The 17,626-nt window shown below is 46.1% G+C and overlaps 2 protein-coding genes across 3 annotated transcripts in view; both read left to right on the plus strand.

The window, feature by feature from the left end:
• APH1A (aph-1 homolog A, gamma-secretase subunit) overlaps positions 1–13,834 on the plus strand; it is a 75,462-nt gene extending 61,628 nt beyond the window's left edge. Inside the window, exon 7 of the mRNA XM_068253522.1 lies at positions 13,747–13,834. Within this exon, the coding sequence (XP_068109623.1) occupies positions 13,747–13,775 (29 nt within the window). The 3' untranslated portion in view covers positions 13,776–13,834. The remainder of the gene's footprint in view (positions 1–13,746) is intronic.
• Positions 13,783–17,626, plus strand: part of LOC137532696 (angiopoietin-related protein 5-like) — a 51,860-nt gene continuing 48,016 nt past the window's right edge. Inside the window, exons 1-2 of one of the 2 annotated variants that reach the window (XM_068253519.1) lie at positions 13,783–13,865; positions 15,421–15,487. In XM_068253519.1, coding sequence (XP_068109620.1) covers positions 15,437–15,487 — 51 coding nt within the window. In that variant the 5' untranslated portion in view covers positions 13,783–13,865; positions 15,421–15,436. Of the gene's footprint in view, positions 13,866–15,420; positions 15,488–15,544; positions 15,584–17,626 lie in introns of those variants that run through there. The other variant, XM_068253520.1, reaches the window with a different exon arrangement.

Genomic DNA, 17,626 nt, shown 5'->3' on the forward strand with positions numbered 1-17,626 from the left:
AGCACAACGCAATAAAGGTACCACTGCCAGTAATCCTTCTCCCATGTCCACGCAGGCCAGGACAGGACGCTCCAGCGATCTCGTGGTGTCGGACATGCGGACATTCTTTAGTCCAACGCCTCGCCTTAGCGCTTCCCGATCCACCCTCCACCAACACCTGGACTGGCAGGTAGCCGACTACCTGGCCTTAAGTGTGGATGTAGACACTGTGAGCAGCGATGAACCCTTGGACTACTGGGTGCGCAGGCTTGACCTGTGGCCAGAGCTGTCCCAATTTGCCATCCAACTTCTGTCTTGCCCTGCCTCAAGCGTCCTGTCAGAAAGGACCTTCAGCGCAGCTGGAGGCATTATCACTGAGAAGAGAAGTCGCCTAAGTCGTAAAAGTGTTCAGTACCTCACCTTTATCAAAATTAATGAGGCATGGATCCCGGGCTACTGCCCGCCCGAAGACTAAGTCAGTCCCCACACACAGCATCTCTGCCTGCATCCTGTGTGACTGGGTGCCTGCCCCAAGACTAAGTCGCTCCCCACACAGCATCTTTGCCCGCAGGCCGCTTGACTGCCTTCTCCGCCACCACCAACAGGGTCCAGGACTCCAGGCGGATTAGTGGCTAGCAGCGGCCGCTATAATAATTTTTCTGGTGCGTGTACATGCCTGTCTAATTTTTCTGGCTGCAGTGTGTTATAATTTAAGTAGGCCTCAGTTATTTGGACTGAGTTAGTCAAAGGCTTGGGGAGCAGACCTGCCCTTTAAGGGGATTTTCTCTTAGAGAGAAAATCTGCAGTTCTGTCAGCAGAACCAGAACATACCAAGAAGCTGTTCTATGGACAAGGCCACAGGTCTCCCTGACCTGTGCATGTACACCACTAGAACAGTAAACATCAGCCATATTTACTAAACAACCAAATTTCTTGTAAGTGGGGCAGAAGCCTCATTGAATATTAATCGAGGAGGTGTGTATTATGACACCACGAGGGGGCTCAGCCAATAGTCGTGGCGAAGAGGAGATCACATTTAATTCTTTCCTAGTCGGTATTAATAGCCGGACGAGCTAACAAAGGGGTCACTCTGATTCCTGGTATGCTTCAAACCTGACTGGGACCTCTAAGTATGTTCATTCCTTTCTGTAATCTGATATGATGTATGCTGTACATAGGTAGTCTAGTGTAACATAGAGTAGATATAAGAAGACCTGACTAACTTCAGCAGGGAGTTAGGCAAGAGCTGGAACGCCAAGAAACATGAGGATCTGCTTTGCTTGCTAGGATATGATGAACTGTCTCTGTATATATGTTTCCTGAATAAACTCCTTAATTATTGAAGAAGTCTGAGGAAAGTCTATCTCCTGCTTGCTGTGTGAGGAGTCGTGTTTGCAAACTCTGGCTAATGAGTTTGCTGGTGCCGGAGCAAAGGGTGTTTATTACACAGTGCAGCTGCAACAACAAAACAAAAGGCATGTACTTGTGTCCATTCCCCTTCGTGATCAGTACCTTGCCGCGGTGAAGGGGCTTGCGTATCACAATGAAGCAATGACCGATGGCTATATGAGTGTCTCGGGGGGCACACCCAAGATAAGGTTGTTGCTTCATTGTGGAGAGACCAAATTTGATCAGCTGGACAGTCACTCATTGAGCTACCACAGCCCGGCGACCATATGGGCTTGAAAACCGCCCCGGCGGCCTGCACTCTGGCCATGGTGCGCACCAGTCCAGCACGGCCGTCACTACACAAACAGCTGTTTGCGGTGCGTTACACAGTGAGTTTAGTGTGTCAGTGTGAAGCAGTACTCTAATTACACTCCCTGATTAATGTATACATATGCAAGATATTTTAAAGCACTTTAGGCCTGCAATTTAGCATTCAATGTGATTTCTGCCCTTAAAGGGGTTCTGTTGCCCTTTTTCACAATGTAATTTAAATCAGTAGTTATGTTCCTTTCTCATGTACAAATATTTTCTTCCCTATCTTGTATTTTAAAACCAGTCCTGTCTCTTTCCTGCTCCTTTCAAATTTTTCGTCTAGTTAACTAGACGAATATTCGGCTCCAGGAAGAGGCAGACAAAGCTGCAGCTTTTCTTCCCTGTTCTGCCTCTCCCTCCCCCTTCACACGTCATCGTGTGAGTCATCCCTGACCTTTGTGCGGGTTCCAGAGAGCAGGGGGAAGGAGGCTGAATGCCGAGGAGAGCTGCCCCGTGTATTTTTTAGATAAGCTTATCTCTCTGTAAAAGAGGTAATCAGGGACTGATTATCTCTCATCCTGTCACATCATCTGCCTACTGCACTGTGTGTATATATATATATATATATATATATATATATATATATATATATATATGTATATATATATATGTATATACATAGAGAGAGACATTGAGATAGATACACCAACATTGCAGCTGACAGTTCACAAAAAAAGTATAAGACTTTTCTATCTAACATACTTTGCACGGTGAAATAAGTGTGCAGCACTGCAGGATGCGCAACTCCGTTAGTGATACGTAACGGAGGATGTAACGTTTTCGCCGCATATGCCGAGCACGAGAGCCTGCGCATGCGCAGTTAGGAGCGGCTCTCGTGCACGGCAGGACATGGAGAGGGCGAATAGCGATGACCCGGAAGCAGTCCAGGAGTCACATGGGCTCGGCGGCCATCTTAACAATCGGAATATAAGGTTAAATTTATATTTTTAACTTATTTATTGGCCTCGGAGAGCGCCGAAAATAGAAGTGCTAAAGAGAGGGCGCAATGAGGGACATAGTTATAGGTTTAAATCGATGTGCACGGAAATCACCACAGATCTTCTTTAAACGGTGCTGTGCACCAAATCCAGATTTTTCCCCGGGACTTTTGGCTTGTATCCCACTCCGCCATGCCCCCCTCCAGGTGTTAGACTCCTTGAAACATTTTTTCCATCACTTTTGTGGCCAGCATAAATTTTTCCATTTTTCAAAGTTCGCCTCCCCATTGAAGTCTATTGCGGTTCGCGGATGTTCGCGTGAACCGAACTTTCGCGGAAGTTCGCGAACCAAAAATCGGAGGTTCGGGCCATCTCTAATCTTAACATGTTGTGTTGGTTTAATTGTTTGTGTGCAAGTTAAGCACGGCTTGTAAGAATGGAGTATCGCAATAGGTCAACCTATACATATGCCCCAAATAAGAGGCAGCTTGTACCCCTAAAAGATGTAACCAGGCAGCAGAATGCTCCTCAGATAAAAACAAGGATCTGTATGAAGAACACCAAGGATGCTATAGAGCAGCTCCCCCAGTAAGAGATGCCCATAGCACGTGCCATTTCTGTACCCCTGTAGATACGTCTCTGGTTGCAGGGATGAGAGGGGTCTTGAGTCCTGTGTAAAGAGAACAATGGTTGGGCAAAGGAATCATCAAAGGAGAAGTGGTGGTGTGGAGAAGTGAAGAAAAACATATTATATTACCCTTTCCTCCAATCTCAGACATGACTTGCGCTCAGCTGTTTACAGTCATGAGGCTCACATCCTCTGCAGTGGTTGTGCTTTCTTCTTGCATTTAATTGCTTTGTCAAGCAGAATAACAAAACGAAAGTTTAAAAAAAAAAATATATATATATATATATTTTTTTTTTTTACATGCTCTCAATGAATAATCAGTGCTGTTCGTTACAGCACTGATCATTCATGATTCAGTCACTACGGCACTACAGATTGGCTTTGATTGCCCACATAGAGAGGCAGTGACAAATGTCTACTAGAGATGGCCCAAGCGGTTCGCGTGCGAACGCGCGAACATTGCTGGTTCGCGGTGAACCGCAAACTATATGCAAGTTTGACCCGCCCCCCACACTACATCATTAGGCTCAACTTTGACCCTCTACAACACAGCCACCAGACCCAGGGCAGCCAATCAGGCTACACTCCCTCCTGGAGCGCCCCCCCCCCCCCCCCCCATATAAGGCAGCTCCGTCGGCCATTTTCCTCACTCGGTCTGGCTGCAGTAATTAGAGAAGGGAGTGGGACCTGCTGTAGACAGAGGGAAAGCTTAGTTAGGCTCTTGTTAGGCTTTGTTAGCTTGCTCCTTGCTGATACCTATTGCTAAAAAGCACACCTCAACAGCTTTTATGAGAGCTAATGTTCTTTTGATGTGTTTTTTTTTTTGTGGCCCACTGACACTTGCATATACAGCCCTGCTGTCAGTCACAGCTGTCCCTTGCTAATTGATACTGTGCAAGGCCCTGCACATTCGGTGACTACCTTTTCACTGCACCTGTGTGAGACAGCTGCATATTTGTAATACCAGTCACCGCATACCTGTTCAGGGTACCTGTGTGTGTGACAGGCAGCTGCACATTGTATTGATACCAGTCACTGCATACCTGTTCAGTGCACCTGCGTGACAGCATGCAGTGTTATATTATATACCAGTCACTGCATACCTGTTCAGGGTACCTGTGTGTGTGACAGGCAGCTGCACATTGTATTGATACCCGTCACTGCATACCTGTTCACTGTACCTGTGTGTGTGACAGCTGCACATTTGTAATACTAGTCACTGCATACCTGTTCACGGTACCTGTGTGTGTGACAGCGGCACATTGTATTGATACCAGTCACTGCACACCTGCTCACGGTACCTGTGTAACCACACATTGTTGTACCAGCAGTCACTGCAACCTTTTCACAGCACCTATGTAACCGCACATTGTTGTACCAGCGGTCCCTGCAACCTTTTCTCTGCAAATGTGTAGCCACACATCGTATTAGTCAAGTCAGTGCATACCTTTCACTTCATCCCCACAATATGGACAAAACAAGAGCCAGAGGCAGGCCACCCAGCAGGTCTGTTCGAGGTCGCGATGTTGTGATTGCGTGTAGCCCTCGTCGACCAAAGTACAGTGTTCAGAAGAAGGCACGTGCCATCAACCCTCAATATTGTCAGGACGTATTTGACTATTTAACACAGAACACCTCATCTCCCTCTGCTTCTGCTTGACATATCTTGAGCGTGACATATCTTCCTCCTCCTGCTCTGATTCTGGCACCCCACTTAAAACTCCATCGGCAGCCATCACCAAAGTGCCATCATCCCAGGGCTCAGCGTTGTGGAAAGTTTTTTGTGTTTCTACTTTAGATGAGAGCAATGCCATCTGTACTCTCTGCCACCGAAAATTGAGCCGTGGAAAGACCAAGACCTGGGTAGCGACAACTACCTTACGAAGGCACATGATTACAAAGCACAAACTGCAATGGGATGACCACCTGAGGAAATGCAGCACACAAAAGCAAAGCCACACACCGCAGTCTAAGATACCATCACACAATTATTTCTCAAAAAAGGCGATACCCAAACTGCCCAAACTGTACCATGATGTTGAAAGGCAAGTGGTGTCATCTCTGCGTTGGGTCAAGGGTCCATCTGACCACGGATGCCTGGTCTGCAAATCATGAACATGCCTCCCCAAAGACAGTCCCCACACACAGCATCTGTACTTGCACACCGTGTGACTGCCTGCCCCAAGACTAAGTAATTCCCCACACAGCATCTCTGCCTGCAGGCCAATTGACTGCCTTCTCCGCCACCACCAACAGGGTCCAGGACTCCAGGCGGATTCCTGATTTTTTAAGGCCGCTGCTAGCAGAGGCCAGTATAATAATTTTTCTGGTGCGTGTACATGCCTGCCTTATTTTTCTGGCTGCACTGCGGCTGCAACAAAAAAACAAAAGGCATGTACATGTGTCAATTCTCCTTCGTGATCGCTACCTTGCTGCGGTGAAGGGGCTTGCTTATCACAATGAAGCAATAACCGCCGGCTATATGAGTGTCTCGGGCGGGGGGGGGGGGACGACACCCTAGATAATAGGGTTGTTGCTTCATTGTGGACAGACCAAATTTGATCAGCTGGACATTCAGTCGCTGTTGTTCTGTCATTCAGCTACCTCAGCCCGACCATATGAGCTTGAAAACCGTCATCGCCTGCACTCTGGACATGGTGCTCACCAGTCCAGCACGGCCGTCACTACACAAACAGCTGTTTGTGGTGCGTTACACAGTGAGTTTGGTCTGTCAGTGTGAAGGAGTACACTAATTACACTACCTGATTGATATATACACATGCAAGATGTTTTAAAGCATTTTAGGCCTCCAATTTAGCAATAAAATGTGATTTCTGCCCTTAAAACGCTGCTGTGTGTCAAATCCTGATTTTTCCCCGGGACTTTTGGCATGTATCCCCCTCCACCATGCCCCCCTCCAGGTTTTAGACCCCTTGAAACATCTTTTCCATCACTTTTATGGCCAGGATAAATGTTTCTAGTTTTCAAAGTTCGCCTCCCCATTGAAGTCTATTGCGGTTCGCGAAGTTCGGCGAACCTGAACTTTTGCGGAAGTTTGCGTTCAAGGTTCGCGAACCTAAAATCGGAGGTTCGAGCCATCTCTAATGTCTACGCCCCTGGAGCTAAGATGGAGGTCTGAAGGCGGTAGATATACTGCCTAAAAGTCAATAAATGGTTAAGGCCTGACTGCAGCAAAAAAAAAAAATTTGGATTTTGGATTTCTATTGTTATCGATGAACCTGTCTAAGTGACTTTTCCTCACTTTTATGAAAGGATGTACGATTTTCCAGTGAAGAGCAACAAAGTTAGAAATAAAATTCCTGTTTGAATAGTGAGGGATAGTTGGGTCCTTTGTCACGTTTTTAATAGTCTTCCTAATTTTATCACCTTTAGAGCATTGGAGTACATTAAGGCCATGGAAGTCCATGCAAAGCTCAGAAATAGGAAGTACGTGAATCGAGACATACACCAAAGGAAACTGTATGCAAAACTAAAATACTGTATAAAGACTTCAATTCACTAAGATCAATTGGATAAAAAAAATTTGTGCAGCAAATTACCGTACCTCTTGTGCTAAAAAAATTAGATTTTTTTTTTTTTGAGTGTTTACTAAGATTTTCACCTATTCAGTAAATTATTTATGACATTCACAAAGGATTTTACTTCATGTGGTATTTCATTCAGTATTCCAAGGATTATTGCCGCGCATAGAAGCTGCATGTGATACAGTTGGCAATTTTTATTAAGCTGGCCATACACTAAATTATTCATTTGCCCAATTACACATTTCATTAGACAAAACGTCTTATCGATCAGAAATTAAAGTGGATTTAAACATTTGCAGTCAATATTACCATTGATACTAAGGGCCAAATTGGGCTGAGCCGCAATGTTGGTCCTTAAAATGGTTGTAAAACAATTAATCGTTTTCTCGATCGTAATATTGTCCATGATTGTCTATGCTATTTCTGAATTTATGTCATCCTATTTACTCAAACTTAACATGAATAAAATGGGAATTGTAATATTTCCACATTCTATCTATGCACCTCCGCCTGTAGCTACCATCAAAGTGCAAAGAAAACCTCCCATACTCCTATAACCCCAACTGTCTGGGGGTAACTATGGATGCTGAGTGCTCATTTAAAGTACATATTACCGCATTAAAGAGCAGGGCTGGGCCGAGGCATAGGCTGGAGAGGCTCCAGCCTCAGGGTGCAGTGTAGGAGGGGGAGTACAATTCATTCAGCTGTCATTCCTAATTGTGTTTGAAATCGAAAGAAATAAGAAAAGGGGATACATAGCAGTGACTGTAATCCAGATAACTAGATAGTAAGGTGTTGGGGAGGTTGTGGGCCCTGTGGCGCCTCTTAGTCTAATAGCAATCAGTGTGTGACGGCTGGGGTGGCAGGGATGGAGGGGCGCACTTTGGTGTCTCAGCCTTGGGTGCTGGAGGACCTTGTCCCGGCTCTGTTAAAGAGACACTGTAAAACCAAAACGTCCCCTGGCGGATACTCACCTTGGGAGGGGGAAGCCTCCGGATCCTAATGAGGCTTCCCCCGTCCTCCTCTGTCCCACGGGGGTCTCGCTGCAGCCCTCCGAACAGCGGCCCGACAGACCCGACAGCCTGTTCAATATTTACCTTTCCAGGCTCCAGCGGGGGCGCTGTTGCGGCTCTTCTGACGGAGATAGGCAGAAATAGCCAATCTTCGTCGGGTCCGCTCTACTGCGCAAGCGCAGGAGACTTGCGCCTGCACAGTACAGCGGCCCGACGGAGATCGGCTATTTCCGCCTATCTCCGTGGGAAGGAGCGGATACTGCGCCTGCGCTGGAGCCAAAAGGTAAATATTTAGGTCGCCGCCGTTCCGGGAGGATTTTCACCGCCAACGTGGGACCGATGAGGATGGGCAGAGCCGAGCCTGGGCGGGTGCTGCGGGTGCAAAGCACCCAGGCGCCTGCCTCTGAGAGGCGCCGCCCGACCGCCGCTCTCCCCCTGTGGCCGCAGCTCCCTCCCTCCCTCCCTCTAGCCGCCGGCGCCGCCGCGTCAGACCTCGATCAGGCAGGCGGGCGCTAGGACCTAGCACGCCGCACTGATATGCGGAAGTGACATCACTTCCGCATATAGAGCGGGTGCGTCCGGCGCCTTCTTACTGGTCGGGTCGCCCGCTGATTGAGGTCTGAAGCTGCTTCAAGGTGAGGGGGGAGCGGCGGCGGGAGGGTTGGGTGCGCTCCTGTCACTCACTACCTAAACGAGGACCCTATACACCCTGGCTACATATACTGGTCACATATACCCCCTGGCTACATATACTGATCACATATACCCCCTGGCTATATATCCTGGGCACATATTACCCCCTGGCTACATATCCTGGGCACATATTACCCCCTGGCTACATATCCTGGCCTGGGCACATATTACCCCCTGGCTACATATCCTGGGCACATATTACCCCCTGGCTACATATCCTGGGCACATAATACCCCCTGGCTACATATCCTGGGCACATAATACCCCCTGGCTACATATCCTGGGCACATAATACCCCCTGGCTACATATCCTGGGCACATAATACCCCCTGGCTACATATCCTGGCCACATATACCCCCTGGCTACATATCATGACCACATATACCCCCTGGCTACATATCCTGGCCACATATACCCCCTGGCTACATATCCTGGCCAGTGGCCACATATACCCCCTGGCTACATATCCTGGCCACATATACCCCCTGGCTACATATCCTGGCCACATATACCCCCTGGCTACATATCCTGGCCACATATACCCCCTGGCTACATATCCTGGCCACATATACCCCCTGGCTACATATCCTGGGCACATATATCCCTGGCTATATATTCTGGGGACACTGGCTGTTTGTCATTATGTGCATTTGCTAGTGAAAATCTGTCTTATTATGTGCATTTGCTGGTGAAAATCTGTCTTATTATGTGCATTTGCTGGTGAAAAGCGGTCTCTTGCTATGTGCATTTACTGGTGAAAAGCGGTCTCTTGTTACGTGCATTTACTGGTGAAAAGCGGTCTCTTGTTATGTGCATTTACTGGTGAAAAGCGGTCTCTTGTTATGTGCATTTACTGGTGAAAAGCGGTCTCTTGTTATGTGCATTTACTGGTGAAAAGCGGTCTCTTGTTATATGCATTTACATGGGGAAAAGCTGTCTCTTATGTGCATTTAGTGGGGAAATTTTGTCAGTAAAAATAATCTTTTGTCAGTAAATTTTTAGGTATTTGTCAGTAAAAAATAACGTGAAAGGTTAGCAACACTGGCAGGCTGTGTGGCGCAACGAGAAAGATACAGGCAGCCCACCTTGGGCTTGGCAGGGGGGAGGAGCCGACGTCAGCGAGAGTAGGGTGGCCGCAGGCAGCCATAAATACGCAGTGTGTGACTGCGTCGCACTCGCAGAGCCTCTCAGCCTGAGTCAGTACAGAGACTAGCAGACTCGCAGGAAGCCAAAGCCAGCCAGGAGCAAGCCCATGGAAGAGGGGTAGGAATGGGGTATCGCATGCACGTGTAAAGAGGTGGAAGGTATGGGTGTGATTAGGCAGGACATGGGTGTGGTTATGTGGTTGGGCGCGGTTAATTTAACCACTCCCATAGGCGCCAGAGAAAATCTTGCACCCAGGTGCCAGGCACCCCAGGCTCACCCCTGAGGATGGGGGAAGCCTCAATAGGATCCGTAGGCTTTCCCCACCCGAGGTGAGTACCCCCTAGGGGAGTTTTTTCCATTACAGATTTTCTTTAACAACCTCCTGCTGCTTCCACCTCAAAAATATTTCCAGATTTTGTCCCTTGCTTGCTCCAGCCCCTGGCAGCCGTCCCGTGCCCTCGCCGCAGATCCGCATCCAGCCGGTGGCCCGGGGTCCCCTCTGGTGCAGATGTCAACCTCACAAGGTCGGCATCTACTGCGCCTGCACGAGGGTTACTTGCGGTTGCGCTGATGTCATTTGGAGTCCTGTGCCTGCAGAGAACAGGGTCGGCATCTGCACCAGAGGGGTCGCCGGGCCACCGGCTTGATGCGGAGCAGCGGCGAGGGCACAGGACGGGGCTGGAGGAATCCCCGGGTAAGTAGATTTTTTTTGCTTTTAATTATCTCATACCTTCCCTTTAAAGATTGTTTTATATGGCACAGAGGACAAGTCATTAACATACTGTGACCAGGTGTTAAGATTGCTTACAGAGTCTCTGGTACTTTAGTTGTTTCCTAGTACTAGTCAAGGAAGTTTCAACTGTTCGTGTGTTTTTTGCTGTGAGACTTATTGACTTTGTACATTGTACATTAGTATAGCTTATTACCCATAAATCCCACAGTATTCCAACGCATGCACCCAGAGTGGAGCTTATATACTCTCATGAAGGGGTAGGAACTGTATTAGCAGAACTAGAAATTTGGCCCAGAAGGTACCTCACAATCCAAGAAGCCCAGACCTGAAAATGTGCACAGTGTCCATTAAGATGTGGGAACTGTGTTCCATGTGGTATACCCACCATATCCTCTGCAGCAGCCTAAAGGTAGATGGTAGGGGACCTTTTCAAAACTTTGCTATAAGACACTGATTGGCAGCACAGAACGGAGCTAACAGCTTGTTTTGAGATTTAGAGAGACCAGTGGAGTTTGCACAAAACAAGGCCACAAACATGTCTTTGGGAACATTGACATCTAATGTAAGAGAAGCTTGTTTAAAACACTCATCCCATGTCTTCTGGTTGGAAGGACATTGCCACCAACAATGGAACATATCAGCATTGGGAGACGTACAGTGAAAACAGATTGGGGAGGAGATAGTCTCGTAGTCAAACGCAGGAGGGGGGGATTACATCTGCCCAGAATCCCCCCTCTGACCAGGACCAGTGCATTGTCTGGGGACAGGCAAAAGATAAGACACCAGAATATCTGTGGGTTTCCTGCAGCTCGCAGTACTGCCCCCTTTCTCTGCCTGCTACAGTTGGCTTTGGATGGAGCAGCAGCGTGTGTACAGAGCATGGAGCAGCTGCGGGTGTACAGAGCATAGAGCAGCAGTGTGTGTACAAAGCATGGAGCAGCAGCGTGTGTACAGAGCATGAAGCAGCAGCGTGTGTACAGAGCATGGAGCAGCAGCATGTGTACAGAGCATGGAGCAGCTCTGGGGAACTTAACAGAGTCAGGTATGAGCACAGCCCTGTTCCCCTGCTGTGTGAATGTTTTCATGAGCTGTATGCCAAAATCATCAATATTAAAACAATAAAAGGCTTGAACTACTTCAGTTGTGTGTAATGAATCTAAAACATATGAAAGTCTAATGTTTATCAGTACATTACGGAAAATAATGAACTTTATCACAATATGCTAATTTTTTGAGAAGGACCTGTATTTGGCTGCAGTAGCGTTTGAATCACACCAGAAACAACCATGCAACTAATGTCAGAGCTGACAATAATGTCAGAAACAACTGATCTGCTGCATGCTTGTTCAGGGTCTATGGCTAGAAGTATTAGACGAAGAGGATCAGAAAGATAGCCAGGCAACTGGTATTGCTAAAAAGGATATAAATAAGGCAGCCTCCATATACCTCTCGCTTCAGTTGTCCTTTAACCCCCCCTAGCAGTCTTATTCTTTCCGGATTTTAGGGTCTAAAAGCAGAGCGATTTTTTTGAAGGCTTTTAGTCCCTAAAACTGGGAAATAAATCACACAGCAGAGAGATCTGCAGCAGCCCCAGCACTTACTCACCTCGCTGGGACCCAGCACGGCAGTTCTCCCTCCGTCCTCCAGGTGGCGGTGTAACCCTGAAGTGAGATCACCGTCTGTCGTCATGACGACAAATGGCAATCTCACCTGATGAATGCAAAGACTTGGAAGACAGCAAGGAGAATGTCTGCTGGCGTCTGGATCCCCCCGGGAAGTGAGTTAATACGCCCGCTGTGCACTATGCTCTGCAAAGTTTGGCCGGCGGCTACCATGGGTCACGCTTGGGGTTACTGCTCCTTGCTTGTTTTTTCCACCCCGAGCCTGTTTTGTGATAACCTCCAAGGAGATTAAACTGGGGAACATACTGAAAAGAATTGTGAAATTGTGGCGGCTGCCAGTACCGAGCGAGTGTGGAGGCGACGGCCCTGAGTGTCCCAAAGTGCGAATAGACCTGCATGTGGGTCTCAGTATCTTGTGAGGTTTTAACGGGGTGGTGGAGGTGATTTGCACTTTGAAAATTGTTAAAGAAGGATAAAGACAGTGAATATTGAGTCTTACCGTATACAAACTTAAAGAGACTCCGTAACAAAAATTGCATCCTGTTTTTTATCATCCTACAAGTTCCAAAAGCTATTCTAATGTGTTCTGGCTTACTGCAGCACTTTGTACTATCACAGTCTCTGTAATAAATCAACTTATCTATCTCTTGTCAGACTTGTCAGCCTGTGTCTGGAAGGCTGCCAAGTTCTTCAGTGTTGTGGTTCTGCTATGAACTCTGCCTTCCAGGCCCCTCTATGCACACTGCCTGTGTGTTATTTAGATTAGAGCAGCTTCTCTCTTCTCGCTTATCTTTTACAAGCTGGATAAATCGTCCTCTGAGCTGGCTGGGCTTTCACATAGTGAGGAATTACAGACAAGGGCAAAGCTGTTTGCAGGAAGAAAAGAGCAGCCTGAAACTTCAGTGCATGAGAGATGCAGGGGGAAAGAAACACACAAATGATCTCTTGAGATTCAAAAGGAAGGCTGTATACAGCCTGCTTGTGTATGGATGTATTTTCTATGTGTGGACATACTGTACTTCCTGTTTTGGTGGCCTTTTTGTTTATTTATAAACAAACTTTTTAAAACTGTTTTTAACCACTTTTAATGCGGCGGGGAGCGGCGAAATTGTGACAGAGGGTAATAGGAGATGTCCCCTAACACACTGGTATGTTTACTTTTGTGCGATTTTAACAATACAGATTCTCTTTAAGTTGATCTGAATTTTTGGATTTGTCCAGCAGTTGTTCAACTCCACCTTCTAATGTTTTATTTATGCACTTGACTATAAGAAGGAGGTGTTCCAACTTTGATTGCACTGTATGTGGACTAGTTTAGAAGCAGAAATGTGCAGCCCTAACCTTCTAATGGTATGATAACACAGTTTGCGAAGTGCAAAAATTTAACTTTATTACATATAAGTGTAGACAATCTAAAAGCAGCAGCCCCATGCACAGGCCCACCAATAAAAGGCTGGTTTGCTTTAGACCATTAATTGCAAAATTGTTACTAGTCATCTGACCTGGTTGCATCACTGACTGGCAGTCATTATCTTAGCAAACAGTATAACTTGTGCATTAACGCATTGGTTCTGAGCTAATTTGCTATACATTAGCAGATAGGCATTGAGCCTCAAATTCTAGCTATAACAATAATAAGCTTGTCTACAGAGTTGTGTTTTTTAAATTTGTATTTGAAAATCTCTAGGCTTGGGGCATGATCAGGCTGTGAGATAAGGTGCCAGAGGAGAGGTGACACCCATGAGAAATCCTGGATGTGAGAGTGAGAGGAAGTGACCAAGCTGGACAACAAGAGGATCTCTTAGTGTAAGAAGTATGATATTGCTGAAAATATTGTATCAACAATGGGATATTAATAAAGACAACAATATCAATATATATACTGTAGCTTATGTAGAGCTTTGTATGATAGTGAAATTTGTATAAAATTTGAATTGGATCCTTTGGGCAATTGGAGTCAATGGGGAGATTGGCAGAGAGGGACGGCATCAGAGGAACGGGAGGAGGATGTGACGAGCAGCAGAGTTCAGTAGGGATGGGAAACAAGTCTGTTTCTTGGTAGACCGCAGAGTAGGGTGTTACAGTAGAAAACACTGCATATATGGACACGCGCCATCAAATGTTTCTATATTTGTAACCCAAAATACATTATATTATAGAGTGTGCAGAAAGGACCTCAATGTATATAAACCAAACCCTGAACTTGGCCATGTATTTGCACCAAGCCATATCAATTATATCATAATTCCCTTTATTGTAGCAATTCCATATTTAAAAACAATTAAAATAAAGAACATCGTAGCAGGTAGGCACCATAGTACATAGTCCCTCTTATAAGAAGGCGTAAGCCACCGTCAACCCACCAAAATGCCACTTACCAGAAGGTGTGATGCCTTTGAGGAAGATGGTGGCTTATGCCTTCTGGTAAGGGGCTCATTCCTTCTCCTCGCTCTATCCACACACTCTATTGTTTATCTGGCTGCAGTCTGATACACTGATACTGCTTCATTTCAATGGTGGTTTCTTTTACTTACGGTGTGTTGTTTATTCCTGGCCTTTTGCTCATTTTTTATTTTGGTTACCTAATGGGGCCCTAGGCGAGGTAGTTGATTTGAGGCCCCCTTGTGGTCCTTTTGATAATCTGAAGTAGAGAAGCCAAAGAAGGTTGCAGATGGGCCCCTTGACACCCACTAGGCCCCAAGCACCTGCCTAGGTTGCCTGGTGGATGATCCTGCTCTGAGTGTGTGTATGGAGGCGATGACCGGCTGTACTTAAAGGACTTCCAATGTGAATAACAAAATCTATTCTTTACTCACCTGGGGCGTCTTCCAGCCCCGAGCAGCAGTCTCAGTCCCTCGCCCCAGTGGTCCTCGGTGTCCCCGCTGGCCGTCCGCAATAATGGTGATCTGTGCAAAATAATACACTGAACCATTGGAGCAATATGAGAGAGGAGGACAAGCTTCCAGAAGTATTGCATAACAATGCTTATAAAAAGCCAAGCTGTCCTGCTGGATGGCTTAATATGTAAGTACTGTTACACCTTTTCTAGCACTTTATTCATTCACTGTTTGATTTATGCACAAGCACTTTAGTGTGGCCTTCTGACCCAGATCCATCTACCTTTTGCACAGTATTGAACCTGGGTTCACTCACTTGGAGGTTTATATATGAACACCGGGTGATTCATTATTGCAGTATACAGAATTCTGGGTGCATTAATTGATTAGTGGTCATTAGAATTAAGTAATCATGGGGTTATTGATTGTCTAATTTGATAAAATAAAGATCGTACATATTTTGCATTACTTAAAAATTGGTGCTTTTTTATGGCCATCTTTTCTCTATGATTTTTCTTCAATAGGGTGTTTTCCCCCAAAATGTCCACAAGATGGCACTGTGAGTCTACTATAAAGTATAAAGATGGCACTGTGAGTCTACTATAAAGTATAAAGATGGCACTGTGAGTCTACTATAAAGTATAAAGATGGCACTGTGAGTCTACTATAAAGTATAAAGATGGCACTGTGAGTCTACTATAAAGTAGACTCACAGTAGTCTGATCAATTTACCAAACTTTTTTTTTTTTTTTTGTTAAAGGGAACCCAAGGTGAGAGGGATATGGAGGCTAATATGTTTATATCTTTTTTTTTTTTTTTTTTTACTAATCCTTATTTCAGATATTGCAAGTACAAGAATCAATGTTATTTGTAACTTCACTTACAGTGCTGCCCATAATTATTCATACCCCTGGAAAACTTTGACTTTTGAAAGTAAATTTAAAGGGACACTATGGCGAAAAAATTTAAAATATGTGTAAACATATACAAATGATGAGTACGTTTTTTCCAGAGTAAAATGAGCCATACATTACTTTTCTCCTATTTTGCTGTCACTTACAGTAGGTAGTAGAAATCTGACTGAAGCGACAGGTTTTGGACTAGTCTATCACTTCATGGGGAATTCTCAGGGATTTATTTTCAAAAGAACTTAATGAATTGCTGTTGCTCTGTCCAACTGCCAAAAAACTGTGTAGCAAGCAGGAAAGCTGGCCAGCATCATTGTTCAAATCCTTTTTAGGGGATATCTTTATAAAGAATAAAAGCCTTGCTGAGAATCCCCTATGAAGAGATGGACTAGTCCAAAACCTGTCACTTCTGTCAGATTTCTACTCCCTGCTGTAAATGACAGCAACATAGGAGAAAAGTAATTTATGGTGCATTTTACTCTGGAAAAAAAGTACTTCTTATTTGTATATGTTTGCATATATTTTAAATTGTACAATTTCTTGCCATAGTGCCTCTTTAAATTTACTTTTATTCAACTAGCAACTAGCAAGTAATTTATTGACGGGAAATGACATAGGTGTCTCCCAACAGATAATAAGACGATGTACAAGAGGCATTTTTTCTCAGCTTTTATTTACATTTGAGCAAAAAGTGTCCAGTCCAAACTTATTCATACCTGTGAGGAAACGCGGAAAAGCTGCCGCGTGTACTGATAGCAAGGCGGCTGGCTCCGCGTCCAGCGCGGCGGTTTGTACGCAGCATCATGCGTCCAAGACTGTGAGAGATCGCGGAAAAGCCGCCGCATGTGCTACTGAGCAGGCGGCTGATTCCGCGTCCAGTGCGGCGCTTTGCACGCGGAAGCGTGTGTCTGGTAGCAGGGCAGAACGCGGAAAAGCCGCCACATGCAGCAACAGTAAGGCGGCTGGTTCCGCGTCCAGCGAGGCGGTTTGCATGCGGCAGCGTGTGTCTGGGGTGGCTGAGTCTGTTAGTGCACCTGGATGGAGAACTACGCGCGCGAGCCAGAAGTCAGGACCTTTATACCAGCAGGAGATGGGTCAGCTGATCAGGACGATCAGCTGATTCCTGCTGGACTCCTGATTGGCTGAGTGGCTCGGGCGGGGTGGCAGAGTCCAGCAACTATATATACAGCTTGCTTGCCAGTTGCTGGTTGTCTGCCATTGCGAACACCTATGTGGAAGCACTCAGACCTTAGTCAGATCCTACAGTGTGTTAGAACCAGGAGGACCTGGGAATTCACACTGAGCCAGATTACTTGTATTGTTATTGTATGTTATGCTTTAGACCAGTTCCAGGGTGTTGTGACTACGGACCTCACACCCAAGACTAGGTTACTGTGTCAGTTCTATGTTATGCTTTAGACCAGTTCCAGGGTGTTGTGACTACGGACCTCACACCCAAGACTAGGTTTCTGTGTCAGTTCTATGTTATGCTTTAGACCAGTTCCAGGGTGTTGTGACTACGGACCTCACACCCAAGACTAGGATACTGTGTCAGTTCTATGTTATACCTTAGCCCGGTTCCAGGGCATAGAGAATAGGCCCTCACACCTAGTTAGGGCAAGCCTGTTCATATTAGCAGCAGGGCTTCCTGCAACCCAGACTGGGTCCCTCTTCTAGGGAGTCCTCAGGCTACAGGAATATTCCCCACAGTCAGGGGAGTATTCCTCAAGTCACTCAGGCCACCGGGGTCGCTGGTGGTCTATGCTCAGAGTTGTACTGTTACACCAAACACTCACATGATACTGGTGTCCAGAGGTTAGAC

Source organism: Hyperolius riggenbachi, chromosome 9, assembly GCF_040937935.1.
Source record: "Hyperolius riggenbachi isolate aHypRig1 chromosome 9, aHypRig1.pri, whole genome shotgun sequence".
NCBI lineage: Eukaryota > Metazoa > Chordata > Amphibia > Anura > Hyperoliidae > Hyperolius > Hyperolius riggenbachi.